At 56.2% G+C, this 18,999-nt stretch overlaps 3 protein-coding genes across 5 annotated transcripts; 2 read left to right on the plus strand and 1 right to left on the minus strand.

Annotated features, from left to right (window-relative positions):
* Positions 1–287: 287 nt before the first annotated feature.
* MGST3 (microsomal glutathione S-transferase 3) lies at positions 288–9,589 on the plus strand. 3 transcript variants are annotated; one of them, XM_040566434.1, is made up of 6 exons: positions 288–368; positions 6,091–6,214; positions 7,168–7,241; positions 7,650–7,707; positions 8,775–8,847; positions 9,365–9,589. In XM_040566434.1, the coding sequence occupies exons 2-6, from the start codon at positions 6,098–6,100 to the stop codon at positions 9,472–9,474; spliced, it is 432 nt and encodes a 143-aa protein (XP_040422368.1). In that variant the 5' UTR covers positions 288–368; positions 6,091–6,097; the 3' UTR covers positions 9,475–9,589. The 3 variants fall into 3 exon arrangements, with proteins under 3 accessions (XP_040422368.1, XP_040422367.1, XP_040422369.1); XM_040566433.1 differs by lacking the exon at positions 288–368 and adding an exon at positions 3,820–3,972; XM_040566435.1 differs by lacking the exon at positions 288–368 and adding an exon at positions 4,239–4,263.
* On the plus strand, positions 441–3,007 carry LRRC52 (leucine rich repeat containing 52). Its single transcript, XM_040566427.1, has 2 exons — positions 441–1,086; positions 2,617–3,007. Exons 1-2 carry the CDS (start codon positions 456–458, stop codon positions 2,871–2,873), a joined length of 888 nt encoding a protein of 295 aa, XP_040422361.1. The 5' UTR covers positions 441–455; the 3' UTR covers positions 2,874–3,007.
* Positions 9,590–9,825: 236 nt separating the features above from the next.
* ALDH9A1 (aldehyde dehydrogenase 9 family member A1) lies at positions 9,826–18,074 on the minus strand. Its single transcript, XM_040566425.1, has 11 exons — positions 17,799–18,074; positions 17,135–17,280; positions 15,983–16,112; positions 15,544–15,678; positions 14,852–15,048; positions 13,875–14,015; positions 13,048–13,236; positions 12,134–12,221; positions 11,802–11,943; positions 11,128–11,240; positions 9,826–10,720 (listed from the first exon to the last, which is right to left on the minus strand). The coding sequence occupies exons 1-11, from the start codon at positions 17,977–17,979 to the stop codon at positions 10,626–10,628; spliced, it is 1,557 nt and encodes a 518-aa protein (XP_040422359.1). The 5' UTR covers positions 17,980–18,074; the 3' UTR covers positions 9,826–10,625.
* Positions 18,075–18,999: the final 925 nt, after the last annotated feature.

Here is an 18,999-nt window from a genome sequence, read left to right on the forward strand (position 1 = left end):
AACCGCCCGGCGGGGCCGCGTGAGGCGCTGAGGGGCCGGGGGGAGGCGGGAGGGAGGCGGAGGCCGGGGGCGGCGCGGCCGCGAGAGGCTCCGGGGGTGAGGCGCCCCCTGCGGGCGGGCAGCGGCTCCGAGAGGTGCGAGGAGGCTCGGAAGGTGCGAGGAGACGAGGAAGGTGCGAGGAGGAGACAAAGGTGTGAGGAGGGTGGCGGGCGGCCGGCCCCCTTCCCCTGGGGATGCGGCTCAGGGAGAAGTTGCCCTGAGGTAAAATGGCGCTCCCCCCCCCCAGGTGGCTGGAGAGGCGTCGCCGCGCTGAGGTGAAAACCCGCTGGGAGCTCAGCTTCCAGCCAGGCGCCGTGCCAAGGAGTCAGGTGAGTCCCAGCGCTTCCCCAGGGACGGCTCCGCGGCGATGGTAACGCTGCCCGCCTAGGGCCGAGTGGCGCGCGAGGTGGGAGGCCATGTCTCCCTCAGGTGGACGGCGGCCCCTCAGCCTCCTCCTCCTGCTGCTCCTGGGGACAGGGATGGCAGCGGGGAGCGCGCACTGCCCGAGCGGGTGCAGCTGTGGGTACCTGGAGGTGAACTGCACGGGGCGACAGTTGCAGGAGTTCCCCGCAGCCATCCCGCTGGACACCAGGCAGCTGATTCTGGCAGCCAACAACGTCTCCTACCTGCCAGCGGTGGAGTTGAGCTTCCTGGCTGATCTGGTCTACCTGGACTGCCAGAAGAACCTCTTAGGGGACGACCTGGATTTCACTTTCATCGGTGTGGCCAAGCTTGTCTACCTGGACCTCAGCTTCAACAACCTCACGCAGGTCACCTTCGGCACCTTCTCGCAGCTCCTCAGCCTGGTGGTGCTGAAGATCTCGGACAACCCCAACCTTGTAGCGATCGAGAAGGATGCTTTTGCCAACAACACCTGGCTGAGGCACCTGGATGTGAGCCGGACTGGCTTAACGTTTCTGGACACCAGCACCGTCCGGGACCTGCCCAACCTGAGGTTTCTGGGGCTCAGTGACAACCCGTGGCACTGCAACTGTTCCTTTTTGGACTTCATCACCTGGATGACAGACACCAACGTGCATTTCCCAGGTGAGGGCTATGTGAGCAGGACCCCTCTCCTCCCTACTCCCGCAAACCTATGCGGAATAGCGAGGGCTCCCTGATCTCTTTCCCAAAACTATATCTTACAGGGCTGTGCCACTGCGTGCCAGCTGTGGGTCCCATCTTAAGCGTTCCACAAAATATGGGTCAGAGCAGCCAGCTTATGTGCACTCCACCCTCACAGTCCCACTTGCTCACATCCTCAGGACAGTAGGGGAAGTGCAGCCAGTAGCTAGGCCGCTGCTGCTGCCTTAAAACACCTGGCTCCAGCCTCAGGAGGTGTCACTGTGCCTGCGAGTCAGTGGCCATGGTGCCAAGAATAAGGAGCCTGATGTGGCTCTGGGGAAATCTGCGGTGGGAAAGCTACTGCTCTGCATGTCCCGCCTTTTCTCCATCTGATCTTCTCTTGCTGCTGCAGTATCAGTGTGTCCCTAAGGGCCAGCTAACCGCCCTCCACACTCTGTGGAAATGTCTGCAGTCTGTTCCTGCCTCTGTTCTCACCTCCTTGGTGCAGCCTCCCCAGTCCTGGGCTCTCGGGTTCCTCCAGCGTCATTCACCTTGAACACTGCCCTTGTTCCTGCGCAGCATCCCTGGGAGGCAGATGTTCTTTGCAGTCCTGCTACAGCAGTTCTGCTCAATGCTGAAAACAAAGCTGGGTTGAAACCCAGTCAGCCCCTTTTCTGCTCTCGGCTCTCACTGGACAGGGTCTGCAGGAAGAGTCAGGGTGCTGCTGTGGAAGCCAGCAGGAGTTTTGCTGCTGAATTCAGTGGGGCTGCGATCACACTGTTCCCTGCTGACCCGTTTCCATACGTGACCCGCATGTGTCTGTCACCGTAACTGTGGCTGGCACGCAGGGTGTTAACCTGCAGGCGAAGGAGAGGGCTGCGGCCAAAGGCACGCTGTGCTTCTAACAGACACCAAAAGGAGACAGTGCTTTTTACCACAATCAGCCTTTGCTGACTTCAGAGGGAAAAGCCAGCATCTGTTGTATCACAGCCTATATTAGAATCCGACAGGACATAGTCATTACTTCAGTGGAACTGAATCGCTAATGAGTTTCCTTTCTCTCTCACAAAGCAGGTGAGACTATGCCTAATTGCAAACCACTCTAGTTTTCAAACTTGACTCCCTGCATGCAAGCCTCGTTATTCTAGCCTACAAGGGCCTCTTTCAATTTAGCCCTGTCACTTCAGAAGCTAAGATTTAAAAAAAAAAAAAAAAGCAACCTACAAGTGCTCTTCTATTAAAATAAAAGTGAGCTATAGCAGTTTGTCGCGGTCCCACAATCCAACGATCTATATTTTCCTATGGAGACACCACCACAGAAATCACTCTGGCAGCTGTGGTTTGGCAAAGGTGTGACTCTGATTTTTCCTGGGCTGTGGAGGGAGGAGGATATGAAGTGTGGAGAAATTTTGCAGTTTAGCAAACTGCTCCGTCATTTTTCTAGCAGCACTCCTACTCACTAATGCCTTAGAAACAGGCAAAAGAATCGTGCCATTGCTCTTCTCTCTGCAGATGCTGACAACATCACCTGCTACACACCAGAAGCCTTTCGTGCCTTGAAGTTGCCTGCAGCGGAGGTACAGCTGCACTTCAGCTGCCTGACCCAGCTGCACAAGCAGGACTACATCTTCCTGTGTTTCGTTGGCTTCTGCATATTCTTTGCTGGCACCGTGGCAGCCTGGCTGGCTGGCGTCTGTGCCGTCATCTACCAAGTCCACACTTCGAAGGGGGAGGAGGACGAGGAGGAGGAGGAAGACACAGTCGCTTAGAACCAGCCCTACAAAGCGTTCCGAACGCCGACTTGGGAACTGAAGGCAGGCCCTTCCCGAATGATTTCCCATATTATGCCCCACTTTAGATGCTATTTTTTTTTGAAGTGAAATAAAACTGCCAGAGAAGAAAGCCTCTGTGCTCCAATTTCACTCGCTGTGCTCCCTCCGCCTTTCTTCTTCCGCTGGGACCCGGGACCTTGGCAGAATATTCAGTGAGGGTGCGAGAGGTGCGGACAGAGCCATGCACCGACCAGCAGCGTTTACGCTCCTGTTTTACCGTGAGACTGCAGGACAGCAGGGTCAGCGCGCGGCCTGCCCCGTCACGGGGACAGGCATGAGGAGTTAGGAGGTGCAGGAGAGGCCCCAGAGCTGTGCCGTAGCCAGGGAGTTCACCGAGGCCTTTTTGGCCACACTGGGACCAGCCCAGAGAGCTCCCTGCTGTGGGAAGGCAGGCGTGTGAGCAAAGAGCTTAAACCCAGGACTTTTAGGGGCCTGGGGTCCTGCTTTCTTCTCCATTATACCTGCAACAGCAAAAGACGCGCTCTGTCCTGCTGTGGTGGGTCCCCCTGTCCCTCTGCTGGTTTATGCACGCCTTCAGAACCAAAAAATCCACCTGCTAATTTGTTCTGTACCGCGTTTCCCTAACACTGCGTTTCTTTTTAAAGTAAAACACCGCTTACACCCAGCCCCGGTGCTGAAAGGGGCTTGTGTCTCCCTACCGAAGTGTCGCGGGCCACAACAGAGCGGGACGTAAGCGGGATCCCGCGGATCGCCGACGCGGGTGGCTGCAGGCGCGGTGTCCGCTTACACGAACAAACACAGCAGTGAGGGGCTGCCTTCCCCGCCCCGCACCGGCTGCGAGGGAACAGGGCACGACCACCACGAGAGGACCCCAAACGCACCCCGCAAAATCTCCTCCGGCCTGCGGCAGGCCGGGAGAGGGCGCAGCCCCCGGGGGGGGCCCCGGCCGGCAGCACGGAGCCCGCAGCTCTCGCCCCGCCTCGGGGCGCGGCCAAGCCCGGCCCCGGCCCCGCTCCGGCTCCGCTCCCGCCCCGGGCTGCTCCGCACCGCGCCTGAGCCGGGCCCCGGGGTGCGGGTGAGTGCGGGCCGGGGGGCTGCGGGGGGGCGGGGGGCTGCAGGGGAGGCCGGGCGGCCCTGCTGAGTCCGGATTGCGGCGGTGGTTGCGGCAAGCCTGCCGGGAATCGTTGCCGCGGGGGAAAAGCGCTCCCTGGGAGCTCTCCCGCAGCCCTCCGGCCGTGCTGCATCGTGCTCCGCTGGCCCCCGGCGGTGCGGGCCCAGGCGCAAGCGTTGCTGCAGGGAAGATACGGATTTAGTCTTGTGCGGGGCGCCGGTGCTCGTCGGCAGAGGCCTTGTGCTGCGGACGAAGGTTGGTGAAACGCACCAGCGCCAGGGAGCAGCCGCGAGGCGTGCGGTCAGGGCAGCCGAAAGTGTTGGCTTTTAATTGCTCTGGCTCCTGGTTACTAGAGCAAAGGCGCACTGTGTAGTTCTGGACCGGTAGCGGAGGTCCGGCAGCAGGTTTATAACACCTGGCTTAATGCTTTGCTGCGACTGAGCTGCGCCCTTTGCTACTGAGATAAAAGGTAAAACTCCAAATGACAGCGTAGCACTGCCAAAGGCCTGGTCCGTGCTGCTGCGCGGGGCTTCTCCACCGAGCCTGGGAGTTGAAGGGGGAAATGTGACCGTGGAGCTGCTCTACGCCGTGGGAAGGGTCTGTATCTGCAGCGTGACCTCTAACTGCTATTACATGTGGGTGCAGCTGACCTGTCTTAGTTAAAGTTTTCAGCATTCTTACTAAGAATTTTTTACCAAACTTCACGTGGACAAAGGCAGCTGTTGTCTTGATCAAAATCCCTTTGCAAACGAGAAATAAAACCCCTGCTCCCTGCTGAGCCCCTGTGAGCGGTGCTGGTGCAGTAGGAAGGCTGGCTGCACTGCTTCCTCGAGGAGGGACGTTTTTGCCCCTGCCAACAGATCGTGCTGGTGCGACAGTGCCAGAGACACCAACACCTTGCTGCATCACGGCAGTGGGCTTCGGTTAGGTTTGGTTTGGAGAGGGAATTGGCTTAGTGCTGGAGAGAGAGGTGTCCGCTGCCTTCTGCTGTGGTGCATGACACAGCACGGGCTCTGTTCACGTGGACACAGCCAGAGGTTGGGATGGTGCAAGAGGACTGGTGCCAGATGGTGGTGGGGCCGCTCTCTGTGACTCTGAGCCCGTTCCTTGAGGCTGCTGGGAGCGAGCGTCGCTCGTCTGGCCATTTTATCGTGTGAAAAAACACCTCTGTTTGTTTTGAATCTCTGTCCTGGCTGCATTTGGTGGCCCCGAGTTCTGGTGTTGGAGCAAACAACCGGTTTCTGTCCACCCTCTTTAGCTTTTACAGGCTTTATTGAATACCATTCCTCTTTGTCTGCTCTCCAAGACGAAGAGTCTTGACTTACTTGATTGTTCCTCACATTAAAGCTGTTGCAGATCTTTAACCGTCCTTGCAGCACCACTCTGGCCCGTTCCTGGTTTTGCTACAAGCTTTTTAAGGTGGTGGGACAAGAATTGGCTGCGCTGCTCAGGCCGGAGGTGACCCAAGGCTTTGCACAGTGACATAATTACGTTTGCTGACCTGGTCTCTAGCCTGATTGTGGAGAAATTCCTGCAAGTGCAGGTCCTGCCTGCATCCTGCCCAGAGGCTGGGATGGGAGCAGGTACGGGGCAGTGCCCACCACTCCTTGGTTTCGTGCAGGAGGAGCACCGGGGTGCAGGAAGGGGACAAGTCCTCCACAGAGCGTTCTGTCTGTCCCCGCCGACCCGAGCACCCCCGCAGAGACAGCAGTGTCAGCGAGGACAGCAGTGTCAGGGGTTGTGGCCAGCCGGAGCTGAGGGGGTCTGCTCTTGGCTGTAGGGGTGCTCCGAGCCAGCGGCCAGACTAGGGTCCTCCAGACACCAACACGTCCGTGGTTTTAAGGCTTGCTTGACTGGAATTGAGCAGGGAGCCCTTGGTTTGTTCTGCTTAATACGCAGCAGGCACCAAAAGGTAAAAAATCCCTGAGAGTTTCTCCTCTCCTTCAGCCAGTCCTTGTGCTAGGATGACTGTGGTCCATGCTCAGCAATTCTTACGTGCACACACACACAATTCTGCCTGCACTGAGCTGCCACTGCCCCAACCCCACCCTGCAGTAGTAACGGGCTCTCTTTTCCTCCCAGCACCAAGATGGCTGTTCTCTCCAAAGAGTACGGCTACGTCATCCTGACGGGGGCCGCCAGCTTCGTCCTGGTCACGCACCTCGCCGTGAAAGTGGCAAAGGCCCGCAAGAAGTACAACGTGGAGGTGAGCCCTCCTCTCCTCAGGCGGAGGGGCCGGGAAGGGGCCGCAGCTCCGACGCTGGTGAGGGGGGAGAGCCCCAGGCCTTGCTGAGCGATCCCCGTCTGAGGCAGTGGGCTGCTCCCTTGGTGCCAGCGGCTTGCTGCCACACGTGCTGCGTGCGCCTGAGTTGTAGCAGATGCAGCGTGCTCACAACCAGAGCCTGGCACTGCCTCGTGCTTCAGCCCCTCATACGGGCTCAAACAGCAGCCGCAGGAGCATTAGGAGTGTGTCTGGGAGCTGGTCTGGGTCACCGTCAGGCCCCTGGTGCTGCTGGGTCCCCTGGCTGCTCTTCCTAAACCAGGCAACACGCAGGACCTGGCAGCAGGGACACCACAGCCTGTCTGCAGGGAGCTGCAGCCGGCCCACTCCAGCACCCCTCCTTCGTCCCCTCCCCGGCCCAGAAGGGCGCGCAGGCCTTGCCTTCCCGGGCTGTAGTGCTACAGATAAGCTCGGCGACACCTTGTTTATTTCTGGGTGCCCCGCTGGCACTTCCTGCCCCGCCATGTGGATGCAGAAGGGATGGAGCCGACATTTCAGCTCTCCAAACTGGAGCAGACGCACAGCAGAAATCAGGGTTTGGCAGATCGGGCACTTGGCACTGAGCCGAGACGGCTGAAAGCAGAAGGCTTCGAGCCCGGAAACACTGACAGGCAAGAAACCACACAGCCTCTTTTCCCTGCAGTGTTGGGAGCAAAGGGATCTCAGTGGAACAAAAGCATTCGGGAGCAAGCAGCAGTTTCATCAAAGTAGCTGTGGCCGCGGGGCAGGGAGCGAGGCTCTAACTTGAAGCAAGTCAGTCTTAGAGGCAGCAGCACAGCACGGGGCTCCCCGGGGAGAGGTGCCGCAGGGCCTGCACCTTGCTGCTGGAGGAGGCTGGGCTGCATTGCTCACGTTCTGCTCTTGGGTTTCTTTGACAGTACCCCACCATGTACAGCACAGATCCTGAGCATGGCCGTATATTCAACTGCATCCAGCGTGCGCACCAGAACACGTGAGTACCGCGTGCGAATGCCGTACTGCCCTCGTCTCCTCGTGGTCAGGGTCCACCCGGCTAACGTGGGCCAGAGCACGTCGGAGGGAGGCTGGGGGGAACAGCTCCTCCTGGGTCAGCTGGTGGTAGGCAGCATTTAGCAGCAGCTCGGGCACAAAGTGGAAAGAACAGGTGGGCGGCCGGACAGAGGCACAGGCAGGGATGAAGTCCCTGAAAGCCTGTGTGTGCTGCAGTTCGCTTGTGCCTCCGTCTCTGGCCACAGCACTGAGCAGCCCTCCTGAGCACGGAGACTCCCAGCAGTCAGGCCCACCAGGGACCTTGACGAGGGATGCTTGCAACTCTCTGCATGTCTACGTGTTCTCTCTACGAGCAATTGAACACAAACATAACCCCCTCTCTCATTTTCAGACTGGAAGTTTATCCCTCCTTCCTGTTCTTCTTAGCCACTGGTGGCATCTACCATCCGGTAAGTGACTAGCACGCAGGGCTGCGTGACTGAACTCTGCCCTTAACCCCTGACTGAGAGCAGGCAGGAGGCCAAGCCCGCCCCTCTGGAGGCAGCCAGGCTCCCTCCCCAGCCACATCCCACTGCACAGCCGTGCCCCTTCTGAAAATGCAGTGGTACAAGCTCTTGTGCAGGGGAACCACACGTATTTCATAAATCATTGCCGATACTTCAGCCACTAGGCCCCTTCCCTTCCCCTGAGTGTGGCTTGTTAGACAAACTGCAGCATTCACAGCCTCCAGCCCCACAGCTGGGGAGGGTCCCTCCAACCCTGCTTGATTCTCCCACACCTGCAGGGTCCTGCTGGGCTTACAGTAGGGCCACTCAGCAGCTGGTTTTGTACAGGCTGGGGACCCTTTCACTTCCTTTTTAAGCACATTTTCAAGAAGAGTTTGACAAAAATAGACGGGGAACACTGTGATCTTCCCACCCACCTTCACCACCAAAGAAGGTGTGTGAAGGATGCAAAAAAAGCCGGGATTATTTTTAAATGAAAGAGGTAGACAACTCTTGAGGAGGCAGTCCATCTGGGAGAGACTAAACCAGGAGCTTTTTCTTTACCACCACCAGACAAAGCAGGTCCATCTTGAACATTCCTTTTCGGAGAGGGAAGGAAGTGGCACAGGCGGATCTGACAAACTGAAGCCACATTGCAGCAAGCTTTAAATTAAGTGGCAAGGCAGAAATCCACAGCAGGGAAACCTGTACACCTGCTTGTGCCTGTGGGGGGGGGGGGCTCGCAAGGCCCTGCAGCACATCACAGGCACCCCAGAGGTGCCATGAAAGGGACCCAATCCGAAACTCACCCTAGCTCCCCACACCACTCACACCCTTCTCCCAGGCTGATTCCCAGTTCTCCCAGCTGGGTCAGGACCCCCACTGTAGTTTGTGGTCACTTGTGGTTTTTGGCAGCCACACGCTTTTGGTCAGTTTGTGGTTTTTGGCAGCCACACGCAGGGCTGCTGTAACACTGAGCAGGTGCAAGGAACAAGCCTCCAAAACCTTTAATGCTTCTCCTTTCCTCCTAGCGGATTGCCACAGGGCTCGGCGTTGCCTGGATCATTGGGCGAATCCTCTACGCCTACGGCTACTACACAGGAGGTGGGTCTTCATCCTGTAGCACAGCAGGTGCTTGGAAACTGAAGCCTCCTACAGGGGCTCCAGACGCTTCTCGCCAGCTCCTGTCGAGGAGGCAGCATAAAGCTTCCCTCCAGCCAGGGTGCGGAGCAGAGGATGCAGGTGCACAGGCTGCACGCTGCATTGTGCTTTTCCTGACAACAGAAAGAGCTCCACTCTAATAATAGCGCAAACTCAGGGTACGCCTTGAGATTAATCTCTAGTTCCTGCTCCCTCTTTAGTTTCATCTGCTGCTTCCCACACTAGTTGCAGCAAACCACGCTGGGGGGATCATCCCGGGCACCTGACTGTGCACTTTTATTGGTTCGGGTCTGCCACACTCACAGCAGTTTCCCAGCTTTCCTTTCTAAAGGTGAGGACAAGGTCAGCCAAAGCTAAACATACTTGCAGCAAGTCAAGGTTGTGTGCGGCAGAGCTGGGAGTGGCCTGGGTGAGAGAGCCGGGTACTGCTGCTGAACTGATAAAATCTGTCTTTTTCCAGAGCCAAAAAATCGAAGGAGAGGGGCCATCGGTTCCGCTGCACTCATTGGACTGGTGGGCACAGGCGTGTATTCAGCTTTCCAGCACCTTGGTTGGATCTGCCAGGACTAACTGACCATCGCGGTGGCTGCTTGGGAACCCAAAGGGATTCTTGTTCTGTTTTCTTGTACAACATTTCATTGCCTGTTGGCTGTTTTTCTCCTCATTCAATAAAATGAAGTTGTCAGTTCTGTATTTTTATTTTGAAGTTACAGAGGGCCGTCTTAAGTTCTGCAGAAGGCCAGAACGACTGATTTTATAGGACTACAGAAATCTGCCTGTCGGGCAGGGATGTTCTAGCTTTTATGGTTCTGGTGAATGAAAAGCGATCTTGCAACCCATTTGGTTAACCCATACAGCAACAGCCCAGCTCTCTATCAGAATGTATTTCTGGACTCCTTGATTCATGTCACTCTCCAACACGATGTTCCAGAGTTAATATTTATTTGATTACTTAAAAAAGAAGATTAGGTAAGCATTTAAATTTTCTATTTCATCGTGTTTATAAAGAGCAGTAGACCTATAGGAAAGAAATCAAATAGATGTCTGCCTGTCTTAAGCAGAAGCTGTTCTATGTCAGAGCTTGCTACCACTCTGGTTATCCTCTGTACCGTGCGAGGAGAGGATCTGCAGCACCGTGCCTGTCACAGGCAGCATCAGCTCTCCACCCCCACAGTATCCTGTCCCAGCCCGGAGGTGAGGCACAGATAAGAAACCACTTGGGTTCACAAGTGGGCTAGAAGGAAAAACCAAAGGCTACTCTTAAGGCTTTTATATAGCCAGAGAAAAGACAGGCTGTAGAGCTACAGCACAGCAATGTGTCCCAGAGCTTTTAGGTGCATTGAGAGTCGTGCTTGTTAAGGTGAGACCGAACTTGACTGAAGGTGAAAGAGAGCAGGGTTCAAGATACGCTGGGGGGAAGCAGCCTGGGCTGAGCCTCTGCCACTGCCAAGCCCCCGCTAACATCGAAGAAGCTGCAGGTGCCAGCTGCTGAAAGCCAGGTTGCTCCCTCCTGGTCCGAGGTTCCCTTCTCCCACCAGCCAGGGCAGCTCAGGCCCACAGACCGAGCCCCGTGTGCACGTTTCCCCTCGCAGGAGCAGGATGGCTAAATGCTGCCCTCGCTCTGCCCCACCCCCAGGCACTTGCAATCTCAGAGCACTTTATTGCTGGGTAAATGATTCACGATTCTGAGCTGACGCGCCCCTCGGATGGCCCCAGAGCCACTAAAACACGGACTCCACATCACCCATCTCCACGCAGACCGTCTTCAGCTGCGAGTAGTACTCGATGGCCGCCCGTCCGTTCTCTCTGCCAAATCCTGCAAGGACGAGGCAGCAGTGAGAGCACAGCTCCCGGCAGCGCCAGGCATCGATCGTGCATCGTCCGTGCCCCCCGTGACCAGCACAGAGCCGGACCAGGGCGAACACGAGCCACACACTCAGTGCAGCTGCAGCGCTACCTCACAGCAGGGCTTCTGAGCAAGCCCCGAGCACTAACCGGATGAGCTCAGCTGAAGGAAGGCTACATATATATAAAAGTTTATCTCCCTCCTTTCTCTTTCCAAACCCACAACCCCTTTTCTCCAGCTTCCCTTCCATCTGCCGGTGAGGTATCCACTCAGCGACACAGCAGAGAGGCCGCTCACGTCTGCCACCGCAGACACAGGCACATCCTCACCCCTGGGCGCAGCAGAGCCAAGCCCAGGGACGGACAAGCACTGCTCACCTGACGCCTTGTATCCTCCGAAGGGCAGCTCCACGGGGCTGACGTTGTAGTTGTTAATGAAGCACATCCCGGCATTAAGAGCAGCCACGACCCTGTGAGCCTTCTGGATGTCCCTGCAGGAAAAGGGCAACTCAGCTGGAGCCTCCCTTCCATCCTCTCCTCCCGTGCCAGCTGACATCCTGCTACAGAAAGGCCCCCGGCAGGTCACGGTGCTTTTTGGGGCCCGTCCTGCCCTTCTCAGTCCTTGCCCGCCCAGAGGATACAGCACCTATCCCCAAGGACACTCAGAACAGCACTTGATTTGAGAGGGCAGGACAAGGACACCAGCAGAGCAGACTATGGCAAGCAGCCAAAAGCCGTCTTTGCACGCTTTCAGCAGCATGGCAGGCTCCTGGCGAACACCTCCTGGAGATGCAGAAGGCAGGCAGCAGGCCAAGCGCAGGCTGGAAGGAGTCTGAAGGATGGCTGGGCCCACCTAACCCTTCAGGAGAGCTGGCAGGAGATGCACGGTCATTTACAAAGTTCCCTTCTGGCATTCCCTTGCTGCAGCTTTCCCAGAAGAGGATATCCGTGCCCATGCTCAGACTCCACAAGAGGAGCATCAGGTTGCTGCAGTATTTCTCTTCTCCTCCTCTCCCCTGACCTCCCCAGAGCACCACGCTGCCCAGCTGTACCTGGTGAAGACACCACCTGCCAGGCCAAACTTGGTGTTGTTGGCTCTCTCCACAACCTCCTCCTCGGTGTCAAACGGCAGAATGGACATGACGGGCCCGAAGATCTCTTCCTTCACACACGTCATGTCATCGGTGCAGTTCCCTGCAAGCACAGAGATCTCTCTGGATACCACTCATTCGGGCACCTCAGCTACCTCCAGTACACCCACCCGAGTGCCTGTGCCCACCGGGGGCACACGCAGAGATGGGTGACGCCGAACACAGCTCTCTCTAGAAGAAACTCAGCGACACCGACGCAGAAGATGCCCGCGCCACGGATAGGAAGGACATACCTAGCACGCAGGGGCGCATGTAGAAGCCATTCTTCAGCTTCGGGTCATCTGGTACGTAAAGGTCCCCACCGCACAGCACCTGGGCACCCTGAAAAAGAGCCGAGCAGAAAGTGGGCAGGCACGTACCGGGGCATCCTGCCCAGCTGCAGCAGCTCTGGGCCAATAATCCTTGCTGCTGTGCTGCCCTGTCAGACAAACCACGCCTGGGCCCTCAAAAAAAAAAAAAAATCAAAACCAGGAGCAGATCCTCATCTAGCATCACGTTAACTTCCACATCTCCACATGGTGTCGACTCCCTCATTAGTGAGTCCATCAGTCCTTTAACACTGCACCTAGCAAGAAACACCTCCCCCCTCAGACACCCTGCTTTGGAGCTGGGAGATCTCTCCTCTCCTCCCCTGTATCGCCTTCCACATCCCTCTTCCTGTTTCCAAATCCTCATCTACCCCTCCTGCCTTTCACTCGCACCTCCCCTTTTCCAGCCCTTCCCCAAAATGGCCAGTCATACACCTAGCGCTGACATTTAAAACATCTCCAGACTTGACAATAAAGCAGGAGAAGAGGCTGTGTAGGTCTCAGGGCTCTTAGCTTGGTTCCAGCAGCCTGTAAATTTGGTCTTTGATCCTCCTCCTTTGGATTCTCCTATTTTACTCACTACAGTGCTGGGTATCTCATAACCTCTAAAACGTGGCAGCATCAGGATGTGAGAAGCAATGTCACCTTGCGTGCTGACTCAGAGAAGTGCACATGAATCACTTTTATTCTGTTGGCCCAAGACACCTGCTGTGTAATTCAGCCACTGCAAGTAAAGAGCTTAACTACAAAGGCAGGGAGTAAGAAGTAGCTATTGGCCTGCTTGTCTAACAAAAAAAAAGATATTTCAGGGCAGTCTCAAGGCAGCATCACGATCTCACCTGCTCCTTCGCCTGTTTGATAAAGCTCTGGACACGATCCAGGTGGGGCCGGTTGATGAGGGCTCCCATCCGGGTGTCTTCCAGAAGCGGGTCTCCAATTTTGATCTTCTGGGTGCGTTTCACCACCTCCTTTGTGAAGGTATCCAGTATCTTCCTCTCCACAAACACCCGCGTGCCGTTGCAGCACACCTGGGACACAGAACGGGCTGCTCACAACAAGCCACACCGCACTTCGCAAGCCTTCCCTGCAAGGGCCCTGCTACAGGGGTTCTCTGAAAAGCCCCTCCACGGATGCTAAACCAGCCAGCTTGACCCTGGGGACAGCGGAGAGCAGACAGGCAGTCCTGCTGTTCTTGCCTGCACTGAACAATCCGCCCTGGGCGCAGCAGAACCGATGCCACCAAGTGGCCAAAACGCACCGGGTCACCAGCAGATGAGGAGCTGACCGTTCAGTTCCCAGAGATGACCGTGTAAGGCAGTTTGCCAACAGGATTACACAAAACCTGCAGCACACGTGGAAATCTCAAATTTGGGACTGACAGAGCCCCGGGGAGCTGTGGCTCAGCGTGCCGGGCTGGAACCAGAGGCATCCAGCACGGTCTCTTCTGACATCTGTGCTCCAAACCAGAGCCCAGGGCACAGGGGGGCTGCTCTGAGCTGGGTACCGGGTGCTAGAGAGGCCCCACCCCTGGGAAAGGAGGAGATGGGTGGCGAGATGGGAGCTTCAGGGCATCCCTTCCAACACAAGGCCCCAGGCTGGCTATCTCGGTGGCCCTCAGGCTGCCCGTGCCGCCCCGTTCCCAAACCGGTGCCCCTCGGCCACGCACCTCGCCCTGCGTGAGGAAGTTGGCCATGAGGGCTCCGTTCACAGCGTTCTCCAGGGCGCAGTCCGAAAAGATGATAAGGGGGGATTTGCCTCCCAGCTCCAAGGTGATGGGTTTGATCCCTTTAGCTGCCATCTCCATGATCTGGCAGAAGCAAGGACACAAGAGACAAGTGACACACGGGCAATACGGAGGCTGGAGGAGGTAAGAGACACTCAACGGGAGAGCTACCAGGGGTCTTCACCAACAACAGAAGCAGCCAGCGCACACAAAGGGCAAGCTGGGTTCCTTCGACTTGTTGAGTTCAGACTGCAGACATTCTCAAAGGGTTTAGGTTCTTTTTTTGTTAAAGGTAAAAATGAAAACTCTGAGGAGGCATCTGCAGGAAGTCTCAAGCTCAGCGCAAGCCCGCAGGACAACCACAACTGCACCTTTGTCGCTGCACCCCACAGGTACATTCATGTAGGAGTGCTCAAGGGGCATATCTCCCACCTTTCAAATCAGAACTTATTTTTTAGATCTTTTTAGGGATGTTTCATTTGTTTTGACTAAATCAAGTGTGGGAAATTCAGAGAAACTAGCCTACTTCTTAAAATGGCAGGCTGCATGCAGTTAAACTGAGCTATTACTGCCAGAAGCATTCACACGTCTCCCCAGCCGTTTTACAGACCCACCTCCCCACAGAGACGCCCACTTCAGCAGCTCAGAGCCTTCACTGCCACCACGGTCGTCTGCATGTGTTCAGCTCAAAGGGCTCCTCCAAAAGGACCGAGTGCTCGAGCTCGTGCCCAGTACCCTAACTGGGACCCCAGCATAATGCTGTAGGTGCAAGCTCCTTGCTTGGACGCAGGAATGCCACCTCACACCCCATCCTTGCAAGCCTCGTGCACAAAGGCTGAAGGAGGCTTCGACCTCCCCGTTACACCAGGAAGGCTGGCACTACAACCCCCGTGTGTCCCCCAGTGTGACGGTGCCTTTACCTTGATGCCAGTCGGCACGCTGCCAGTGAAAGAGATTTTGGCCACATCTGGGTGCTGACAGAGGAACTGGCCTGTGGCCACCCCACCCTGCACCACGTTGAAGAGCCCCTTGGGCACACCGGCCTCAGTGAAGATCTCTGCCAGCCTCACCACCGAAATGGGAGTGAAGGGAGAGGGCTTGAAGACGATCGCGTTGCCTAACGGAACCCAGACAGAGGCAAGGTGGGGTTAACACCCAAACTGCATCAGGGGGAAAAAAAAAAAGAAAACACAAAAAAAAAACCACCCTACACAACGAATTTGTCCCTGCAGAATCAAAAGACCCCCAAGAGAGAAGGAAATAGTTTTGTCTGAACGCTCTGCAATCAATGAATGGGGAAAACTGCACCTTCACGCTGGGAAGGGCTGGGGAGATGAGGATACTGGTCCTGCACTGCAAACATTTCCAGAGACCTTCCTCCTCTGGTACAAAGCCATGCAATCAGTCTTTCTCCTGATGTGTCCCCTGCCCTCTTAGCACCTGCCAGGTTCCCCCTTCCATTTCCTCTCCCTTCCTGCCTGAAGGCTCTGCTAGTCCTTCAATGCCTCCTTCGAGGCGGCCCTAGTCAGTTCTCTGTCCCCCAAATCTCACTCTCCCCCACAGGATCACTAGGCTTCAGAGGGAAGCCTGCATGGGCACAGAGTCTCCATACCGCAAGCCAGGGCCGGGGCAGACTTCCAGCAGGCAATCTGGAAAGGGTAATTCCAGGCTCCGATCCCAGCACACACACCCAGAGGCTCTCTGCGAGTGTACCCAAAGGATCCCCCAGGAAGCTGGATGTGTTCACCTGCAGGGAAGACAGACAGACAGAAATAAGAGAAGAACAAAGCCCCTTCCTGTTTAATCTGAGGCTCAGGGGCCAGATCCCACTTAGACTGGGAACAGACACACACGGCTTTTACCCTGACAAGCTCACAGAGCATGGCAGCATTAGGCAGACAGCTCTGAAAATTCTCCCAAGATCTTCAGAAAAAGGAGCAGTCCTTCTCTTAGAGGAATCGACACCAAAAATGGTCTTGTATCGTGGAAGTTAGCAGAGAAGACAAGAGGCAGGACAGAGAATAAAGAGCCAACTCCCATAAAGTTCTCACCAGCTAGAGATCCTGCCAGCCCTGCGTAATACTCCAGGCACTGCCAGGATACGTCAACGTCTGCTCTGGCTTCAAAGATGGATTTCCCATTGTTGATGGTTTCCAAGGTGGCAATTTCATCTCTCTGTTCCTGTGAGGAGCGCAGCACAATGACAGCACATCAGAGAAGCCACAAGGAGCTAGCTGCATCCCAAGCATTCAACCTCCAAGCCAGGCTCTGCCTTGAGTAATCATTTTATCTAAAAGATACATTCCCAACTGTCATTTATCAATTCGCCAGAGGCAACCGACCACAAGAGAATGCCAAACAGAGAGCTGCTGGGGTTCACTGCTAGTCTGGTCTTGCTTAACAGCCGTGTTTATCTGAAAGATGAGCAAACCTGAGCTGAAAAGCCAGCTGGTAAACAGTGACTGGAATTCACAGAACTAAGGCGGGAGGGACAGCAAACAGCAAGACCAAAACCGATCCAGAGGACTTAGCAAAAGACAGACAAAGCAGCAGAGTTGGGAAGCATCCTTTAACAGACCATCTCCCAGGCAGAAATATTACCCTGCTGCAGAAGTCTGGCAGAAGCAGAAATCTGGCAGAAAGAGAATATTCTCATCGCATGAACACGCTGGGGCAAGGTCCGGTTTCTTACAGACCTGTGCCTCAACGGGGATTAACTCTGAGGTCCAAGAACGTGTTATCTCACAAACAAGTTTGTGATAAAGCTAGCATATTTGTATCCTCTCCCCACGTGTATTATCTGCTAAGGGAAAAAAAAAGAGCACTCCTACATTTTCTTATTGCTAAAACAACATATGCTTCTGCCACGTGACAACAGGGTCCGAAATCCTAAAGTTCAAGAATGTGACAGCTATGGAACTTCAGCTTGGAAATCACATGCCTGCAGGGTCCTGACTGGATTGCTTCAGCTTTATGTCTCCTACCAGAATCAAGCAGAACAGGTGCTGTAGCACACACCGGCCTTGAACCAAGACTGATAAGACTGGGTGCCCTGCCCAAGGCAAACAACCGTCTCTGCTGGTCAAAGGTGGGGTTTTACCTCCTCGAGCTCTGGAAGTGCCGCTGGAACCGCAGCCCCCAGCAGCCGCCTTAATCCACGAAAATGCTGGCAGACAAAACGTGAAGCGAGCCCCCCGACATACCCGAATAATTCTGGCGGCCTCCAGCAGCACCCGGCACCGCTCCATGCCCGACATTTGGCTCCATACTTTAAAGGCAGCCTTCGCGCTCTGCACAGCCAGGTCCACCTCCTTCTCCCCGGAGCACAGCAGCTTGGCTATCACTCGGCCTGGGCACGTTTTAAGCAGGAAACAAACGAGACGTTCATGTCAGAGAAAGGGCACAGAAAATACGATTTATCTTGCAGCAAAGATTTCGGTCCCACCACCTGCACCAGGCTACGAATGCAATGGTTTCAAACAAAACCCACGTATTTGTGACTGGTTTCTTGAAGAGGTGTTGTGGTTTAAAGGGTTTGCATTAAGACCCTTCTCCCACACTCGTGTTCCAGTTACTAACTAGCTCCCAGCATTACAAATTTCTTCGCTCTCCCCCCTTGAGCTTCCACCACCAGCACCCCGCTGTGCATTCTTCGGCTCCGCTAGCCCCTCGCCACCTTGCTGGGGGTCTGCCGAAACCCGGGCGAGGAAAAACCAATTAATTTGGAAATCATTTGAGCCAGACCCTGGCGCTTTGGCGGAAAGTCACAGCAAGTCCCAGGCTGCAGGGGCTGGGAACATGGCGGTCGGGGCAGCCCCCCAGGACAGCCAGCCCCCAGCAGAGCCGCGTCCCCACGCGTGTCCCCACCTGTGGCCGGCTCGTACACCTCCTCGACCTGCCCACCGTCGGCGGGCTGCAGCCGGGCTCCCCCCCGGTAGTTGAGGGGCTGCTGCAGGGAGAAGGAGCCGGTGGCGCTGCTCATGGCGAGGCCGGGCAGCAGGCGGCGGAGCCGGGGCACGAGGGGCTGCAGCAGGGGCCGCGGCACCATGGGCCGGCAGCCGGGCTCGGGGGGATCCGCGGTCCCGCTCGGAGGTGGCGGAGAAATGGGGGGAGCCCCCCCCCCGCCCCGAGCCCCGGACCGCCCCCCCGGCAGGCCCGGCCCCTGCCCCTGCCCCGGGCGCCCCCCCGCGGCTCGGAGGGCCCGCGGGTGTAAAAAATGATAGAACCTAAACCATTCTTCCTTCCCCCAAAAGGCAGGTGTGTACCCCTCCGTTATATTCTGTGGGTTCCTAGAATTCAGACCTAGAGAGTCGTTCTCCCTGTGTTAGGATTAGCCCCCCCACAGACCTGCTGCATCAAACGGGCAGCAGACAGCGAGCCAGGTCACGGCGTCGAAGCCCTAGTTTTCAGAGAAGCTTTGGATGTGCGAGGGCCGCCCTCACAAAGCGATAACACGCGGTGCGATGCTCGGCAAAAGGCAGCACGGTGCTGAGGCAGGGTTTGGGACGGCACGGGGAAGCTCGCTGTGCTGCCCGTAGCACCTCCCAGCCCCGCGGGGTGCACTCTGTCGTCACGCTCCATCAGTTTGGCTCTCACAGCTCTCCCCCCTCGCCCTGCTGGATCTGATGACCGTATGCTGCCGAATAAACTAACTCGCCAAACCCGGTGCAGCAGGTTTGGGAGTTTCTGGCTTTGCAGCAGGATCAGGCCATCACACGGAGGCCAGATGTAGGAAACTGGGGACTTACACGACCGTGGCTGCTCCTTGGGGAAGGCTGCACCTACACCAGATGCAACTGTGTCAAAAATGCAGCATCCTCATGCTCCGTGCTGCTCCAAGACGTAGGATTTAATGTGGTGTTACACATGCTCCACACTGCCATGAGGCATTTCAGATTTATCCCCTTGCCCTGCACCTTGTCAAAGCCTCCTAGTAAAGTGTTCTGTATTATACGCTTCTGGGCACAGAAGCAAGGAATCAGTAGCCCCTACAGGTACCACAACGCTTCAAGAAAACTGTCAGCCTAACTTGAGAGCAGCAGCAAAATTTATTCAGCCCTTTTAAACA

This window comes from Cygnus olor, chromosome 8, assembly GCF_009769625.2.
Source record: "Cygnus olor isolate bCygOlo1 chromosome 8, bCygOlo1.pri.v2, whole genome shotgun sequence".
Taxonomy (NCBI): Eukaryota; Metazoa; Chordata; class Aves; order Anseriformes; family Anatidae; genus Cygnus; species Cygnus olor.